The sequence below is a fragment of the Apis dorsata genome, unplaced genomic scaffold (assembly GCF_000469605.1).
Source record: "Apis dorsata unplaced genomic scaffold, Apis dorsata 1.3 scaffold_220, whole genome shotgun sequence".
In the NCBI taxonomy this organism is placed as follows: Eukaryota; Metazoa; Arthropoda; class Insecta; order Hymenoptera; family Apidae; genus Apis; species Apis dorsata.
The window spans coordinates 2,108,326-2,115,995 of record NW_006263502.1 but is presented as its reverse complement, the minus strand read 5'-3'; the positions used below and the strand labels follow the sequence as shown (position 1 = coordinate 2,115,995).

At 41.5% G+C, this 7,670-nt stretch overlaps 1 protein-coding gene across 2 annotated transcripts in view; it reads left to right on the top strand.

Annotated features, from left to right (window-relative positions):
- Positions 1 to 6: 6 nt before the first annotated feature.
- LOC102681024 (aryl hydrocarbon receptor protein 1) overlaps positions 7 to 7,670 on the top strand; it is a 143,392-nt gene continuing 135,728 nt past the window's right edge. For both annotated transcript variants that reach the window (XM_031510277.1, XM_031510280.1), the window contains exon 1: positions 7 to 116. In XM_031510277.1, coding sequence (XP_031366137.1) covers positions 61 to 116 — 56 coding nt within the window. In that variant the 5' untranslated portion in view covers positions 7 to 60. The remainder of the gene's footprint in view (positions 117 to 7,670) is intronic.

The window sequence follows — 7,670 nt, the reverse complement described above, 5'->3', positions numbered from 1 at the left end:
CCCACCTCGGCGCCGGTACCGACCCCGACCACAGCGTCGGGACCCAACAACCCGGTCGCCATGAGCCAACTGGGAACCGTCTATGCCACCAAGAGGCGACGCCGGAACGGAAAAAGGTTGGTAGTGTATATATATATATATATATATACATGTATATTTTGTGTCCTTTCGTTGCGTCGATTAAATACCCATGAATATCGGTACGCGTGGTGTACTCTGTATGGTATGAAATGCCGGTTACGCGGATGTTGGTTTCCTGACTGGTCAGATTGGAGAATAGCGTGATACTTGGAGTGGCGAAGCTTCTATTGGAATTTATCAAATTTTTTTTCCCTTTTTTAACCAGAGTCGTTTGTTTGGATAAGTTTGCGCGATAAGTCGAGGGATATTAGGATAGGGGAGTATGTATGGCCAATGCTTTTACGTTTTACGCGGAATGTTATGGTATAGCGATTTGGCGGATAATCGACGTTTCTTTGTATATATATATCGATAAAGTGCACTTGCACGAAACGTCTGTTTTATTTTATACATTATGGAAATGGTATTGTTGGGCCAATTCGTCGAATGAAAAGAAGCGGGGAAAAAGAAAAAAAAAAAGAAGGAAAGATAAAAATGGATGGGATAAAAATTGAGAGAGTTTCGACAAATTTCGTCGTAAGTGACGGATTAAAAACCACAAATAACCATCGTTACGTTAATTATATCCGTTTCAGTAATTCAATTTATATCAAATTTATCTTGCCGTTTCTCTCGACAATACCAATTATCCACGACTTACGCAATACGTAAGAAAGGAAAAAAAAAAAATAGCAATTGTCTGTAAACCGTGAAAAAAGGAGGGACATCGAGGACATATATCATACTCGTTTCTATTCTCGTCACTTCGTTTCTAATTTGATTGTGCGCGTTCATATTTCTTGAATTATTTAAACGACTTTACGCTTTTACCAGTGACGTATACTTTTATCGATGCGTATAATCTGAAAGAAATCTGAAATATGACGTACACAGAGAAGGGTTGATTTTCCTCTGTACGTTCGCGGATAATAGTTTGGAAAATCGAATGTAAAGATATCAAACGATCAAAACTCCATTTATCAAACCCGACGGAGGAAAAACAGCAATTCGTAGTAATAATGGAGTAAATTCGATATAATAAAAGTCCTTCGAATTGTGAATCGCAAAAATAATTCATTGACTATTTTAATTTATTTTAAAAAATTTGATTTCAATGAAAATTGTTGTCGTACGTAGAGTAAGAATGGATTATACGTAAATTTTCTTGAGCGCGCGAAATTAATCTTCAAAATTTTATTATTTTTCACGTTTATACAATTTCGATTGGAAACAACCTAAAACTTGAATATTAAAAAATTTTCCTTTATTTTATATCGTTACGAAATCAAACGAAAATAATATTAAAATTTTAAGGTTTTGATTTTATCCCTCGAGATAATATTCCAACTTCCATAAAAAGTGTATCTATGTTCCATATAAAACAGAATTAACACAATATTACGAATAACTTCTACGACTGACTGTATTTCATTTTTTTTTTTTTTTTGAATTACGTTGCGCGTCAGTTTATCGTGTTACGTGTTTGTTTTCATTTGGTGCAAACCGTTCGATATAATTGGAGCGATCGGTTTAGATAATAAGAGCTCTATTAGTGTCCGCTTAATAGGGTATTGATGAAAATTTTCGTTCCGATAAATGGAGTCCAGATAAAAGCGGGAGCCCCCGCTGTAATTTGTTAACCGTTCAAGAGAACGATAGGCCACGAAGTATCGTGACATGGTACATGTACAATTCATGTGTCTAAAGCCGGTGCTAATGGGATTGAAGAAGGGTGTTTGCACGTGAAGCGCGACCAATGGTGAAGTTAACGTTCGCCAGTCGTTTCAAAGACATACATTTCATCGGATTCCGAGGCTGGAGTAGCTTATAGCCGATGTTTTTCACATAACCAACGATCGATTATGCGCTAACTCGCCGCTTGGTTGTGTATATAGATCGTAAATTACAGAGCTCGACCGAGATTCGTCATTATTGCATCATCAGCGAAAACGTTAATAGAGAGAATTTTTCGTATCGAACGCCTTTCCCACTTTTTAATCGCTTCGCATTTAATCGTTGCTCGCTCCCTCTCGTCTTGTTGTCTCATATTAATCGAGGGTGGATTCGATTATTTCGGGTTCTTTTTTTCGGACAATTTGTAATTCTTTTTTCTTTTCTTTTCTGATTCAGCGGATTGAGTGATTCATCGATGAATCAAAGTTGATTTGAGATAAAATAACGACGTCACGTGTTCGTTATTAAACGCTCGAAAGTATTAAGATACAATTTCTATCGTATGATATCATTTTTCTTTTTTTCTTTAAAGTCCTAGTATATATTTTCTATCAAATTGGACCAACGATTTTCATTACTTTTTGTACGTAATTTCGTTTTTCTCGCGAATTATCCAATCCTCTCCAATATCCAATATCTCGGTTAATATTAAATCTGCATCGAATTCATCGTCCAAGTAACTTTCAACCCAACACTTCTTCAAAGTTCAAACGTCGAGAAGCCAATTTATTCAATCCAATTACCTAGTCTTTACCGAGAGAAAGTCGTATAATATATCCACGGATCCTACCCACCTTTAAAAAATTAAAAATTGTCGAAGAAAGCTGGCTGCTCGATCAATTTTTTCGCGAGCCAGCCGAGAGAGGTGAGTTATCGGAGGGAATGAATATCCGCGGTCACGATTCGCGCGATTATAATTCCCGCGACTTTTAATTTTCGCGACGCTGCGATACACGGAAATGCACGCGAGTAACGCGCGAATACACGCGTCGTCGTCGTCGTCGTCGTCGTCGTCGTCGTCGCGACACTCGCGCTCGCGCAGCTATCAGACGCGCATAAATATAGCGCGCGCGACGCACGATACATATACGTGCACGTGTGTAATGTTCGATACATCAAGAGAAAGATAGACCGGGGATAACCGGTGCTAAGCTGACAGAGACGGAGTGCGCCACTGATTGCGAATAAGGGGAAGCCCTCTGGCCATGGAAATATCCGACTGAACTTTACTCGAATCGTTTGCATACGTTTGCCCGTAATTAGTTGAGATATAGCCGAATCGGTTTAATCCTCCTCCTCCTCCCCCTCCCTCCTCCCCTCTTTTTCATCGCGCGCCGGGTCGACAATTTTTCGTCGGATCGGCGAAATTGAAATTTTTGTTTCGAATTCTCGGATCTCTGGCAATGATCGATAATAATAATTTACGATCCGAAGAAATAAATCTCCTAATGAATGTGTATATATATAATTTTATGATAAAAGATTGAAGCGTCGATTGAATTATAAAATCGGGAGGAGTAAATTTTAAAGATGAGAGAGATATAGGATCGGGAGAGGGTTGATCTTATTGGAAAGGTTCAACTTAATTGGACTTAATTGGGGTTTAATTCGTCGTATCTGCGTTTCATTTTAATTTTTTTTTCTTCTCTTTCTTTTTTTCTTTTTTTTTTTCATTTTGCTCGGGAAGCGTTTGATAAATTTTTCCAGATGATATCGCATCTCGGGAGGAAAGTTATCGGGTCGAGTTTTACAATTATAATTACGATTATTTATCGATAGATCAGCATGAATATTCATGGTTGTATAACGTCCATAAAAGAGAAGAAAAAGGGAAAAAAAGAAAGAAAAAAAAAAAAAAAAAAAAAAAAAAAAAAAAAAGAACCCCGTGACATAATCGACCGATAGGATAATTTAAGCCAACAGTGCCGCTTTACCGTAATGACTCACGCCCCTCTCCCCTCCCCCTCTCCCGAATGTATTTTACATTTGTCGATATTTGTATTTTACCGTATTACGTGAATATTCCCCCTCCCCCCTCTCCGGCTGAGATATCGTCGACCGCCAGGATGAAATATACCTCACGTTCCCGCGAAAGAACTCGCGGAATGACATTATTTCCTGGATTGCTCATTTGAATAAAACTTAGATTATCGGGGGAGGATAAAAACCTTCGACATGCCACTCACAAGTCGAAGCTTTCACGTAAACCAAACCGTGGCGGTTTATTTCGTAAAGCGCAATTTAATTGCACGAAACTCTCCCTCCTTCCTCCCCCTCCATTTGCTCGAAGCTGTTTTCTTTCGAGTAGAAGAATAGAAGGGGGGAGGAGAAGGAGGAGGAGGAGGGAGGGGGAGTTGATCCTCTCGATCGCCCTCGATGTCTCGAACGATGTTTGGAACCGAGCGATCGTTCACGATTTAAGCTCGAGTTTCTTGACTCGTAGAGAGATCAAGGGAGATCACGGGTGAACAGCGTAATGGAGTTTTAAACGGTGTTTCGAGACGTACAGTCGACGATCCTCTTCTTCTCGCCCCCCTCCTCCCTCCCCACACTAGCTTCCCTTTGATACGATAAAGAACGGAGGAAAAGAACGAGATCGACTATCCGGCAGAGAGAGAGTGGGCCCCTAGGGCGTTCTGTCTGCATCATTCTCCGCTTCTTCCTCGGCTTCTTGGACTCCTACGGATTCGAGGAGTCCTTCCCTCGGGCTCCGTTTGGTCCTAGGCGAGCGTAGGTTTTTAAGGACGCGGCATTTCTTACGGTGTGTTGTGTCTTCCTCGGCTATCCGAGACAGATCGTAACAGATCGATCGAAACATCGGATAAAACATTTTGTAATTTCTTTGTTAAATTTTTCGTCGAACAGTACTCGATTATTTTTCCCAATTCCCCTGATTGTTCGTACGATACTTTTTGTTTTTCTCGTTATACATTTTTATATTTCTCGTGGCTATCGCTTTATCCAGCGAGAGTGGTGAATTGCTTTATGATAATACGCATCACGGGAGTTAATAAGCTCCCTGTTTTTCTCCAACCCTTCGAAACTGATTAATAATTCATTTCTAACAAATGATAGCTCTTTATTATTCGTTCCGTGAACGGGTCGATACGCGGATTTTCCTGGAGTGGAAAAACATCGGCTCCGTAACGTAACGTAAACTTCCTGCGAAACCTTAGAATCATTTCACGCACACTTGCCGCATCGAGATCGCGATTGACATCCTGACCGCTGACTTCGTTACTCGAGAAAGGGGAACATCGCGTGGCGAAAATCGCGGAAAAGCGTCGTCCCCTTCCCTCCCCTCCTCCTCCTCCTCCTCCTCTGTTAAACGTTGGATCGCTAACGATCCACGAAGGGAGGCGATGGATGGGGCGAGCCGAGAGAATTTCCCCAAAATTCCCGAGAGTTCGGGGAAGAAGGTGGACCGCGCGATCCACGGTGCTGCTCACCGTGCCCTAATGACAGCAGCTTCTATAATTTGGAGTTTTTGAGCGAACGGCCAAATTACCGGCGAACGAAGGGATTACTGTTATTACACGCGGCCGCGGACTCAGTCGAAACCTGATTATACTTTAGTCAGTCAGTCTCTCTCCGGTCTTCTTCTGCCCGTTCGACTGTCAGAGCTTCGCTGTCGAGAAGGGGGGGGGGGCCCGATCTCTTTTCAAACGATCCTACGCACACCACCGAATGATTCGCCTCCTCCGTTTCGTCGCGCCCTCTCCGCCAACTCTTTTCCCTCTCGCTCGAAACATTTGAATCTCTCGTAAATGGATTTCAAAGCGTTCTTCCATCTTCGATCCAACAATTTTTTCTTTTTTCTTTTTGCAGATGAATTTGTATCCTTTCGAGTCGACTCGAAAAAATTTTCGAGAACTCTCGAATCTTTGGAGGGAAGATTTCAGATTCTTTCCAATTGTCAAAGATCTTTGCGAACGAAAGAAGAATTTTAATCTCGAAATTGTAATTATTCGGTTACAAGGAATAAGAGTTGTTCGAGTTACTTCAATTTGAAACGATACTTCCGATTTTTAATGTCTTTTAATTACATCGGATGAAAAGATGGTTAACAGGATAGGCAGATTCGGAAATCGAGACAAAAGCAAAGAATAGTGCACGAAGAGGTGGATAATTTCTTGATGGACAGCAGCCGTCGTGTCGGGTTTCGGCTGATTCGTTCTTGAGCAATTGCCGCGTATCCTTACGCGGATCTTCTAATGTTCCTTTATAGCCTTGTAACGAACCTGCTTCTCGGCTGGTCAAACGTCCCGAGACAGGCTCTAACTAACCACGAGAACGTGTGCACGCGCGCGAGTAAAATATAACGATTCTTCAAAATTCTTTTCTCGATTCAAAATATTCGAATCAATTTGTCGAGACTTTATTATCGTGACATTTCACTCGATTCTCTGATCTTGATCAAAATCAAAAAATCGTCTCATTTTTCATTCTCGATTCAAAATTCATGCCTCTTTGATCAAGATTAATACAATTCCTCGAATAAAATTCCTCAAAACGTCCCCAAAATCTTCGAAAAGAATCAAGATTCTTTTCAATTTTCTCAATTCAAATTAAAAATTCGTGTCAATCCTCACGGTATTATCCACACCTCATTCTTGGAATTATATTTCCTCCCCTAATTTTGGAGCGGAATAACTTCTCCGCCGAGCTCAGTCGGGGAAACGGTTTAGATATCGGGTAGGATCGGGACAAGATTTAATTCCTCCGACAGAAGGAGGATATCGTTTACCTACTTTCTACGTCGCAGCGAAGCACACAGTGTAATTTAATAGACTCCCCTCGCGTTAGTCGGCGCCGTGATGGCGTTTCGCTCGTGCGAGAGATATGTATAGGCCGAGCCGCGACAACACCATTATTGCTGGAACACTCATAACTCCCGTAACCAGCCACACCCAGCAGATTTAACACCTCGTATCCAATTATAACGATGCCCCGTGTCACGCGTATAATTGGTGCCCCATTACATATTGCCGGGTCGCTTCCGACCCTGCCCTCCTCCGCACTCGACCCCCCCTCTCTCCGATCTTCAGAAATGCGAGCTACTTTTACGATTTTCCTAAGTTTTCTCAGCCAGCCAAATTCTCGTCGTAATTTGAAGAGTATTCGAGTAATCTGGTGAGGGAGAATGATGAGTTTGTTTCTTAGATCTTAATCGTTGTTGAATGATAATTTGAGGATATGTTTTATTAAGAAGCAAAATAATCGAAAGAATATTTGGATTTTCTTTCGACACCTTTTCTCTTTCCTCTTCGTCGCGACGAGGATGAGTTTGCAGCAATAATAGAATACGAATTCTCCGTAATACGTCCGCTTGAAAGAAAAAGAAAAAGTTCAAAGTCACGAGGGAATTCTTTCGGAGTAGATTCGAAACGTTGATGATGGTTTCCCGGCTTTTTTATATACTTGAGAAATCGCAAAGTTTCATGGAAGCGAAGTGCTCCCGGTTCGGGATCACAGCGATGAAGGAGAGATAATTGCTCATTAACTCTCTTTAAACGTCGTATCAACCGTACTTTATCTCGGCCGCGATATTTTACCAACGAAACAAGAGAAGAGTGGCTTATTCAAAAAGAAGAACCTTCGAAAGAGAACTCCCCCCGATCAAGATACCATTTTCCACTAATCATCCCGAGTTAACTTCGCATCCTCACTCTCTGCTAATTTCGTTTCCAACCGAATATACTACGTCTGTATATCCCCTCGCCCTTCTTCGATCGTCTGCTGTGAACAACGTCAGAAACAAAGTTTCCACGAGGGGTATTCCGCGAAAAGGGCGGAGGCGGGCGGCGAAGAGGCGA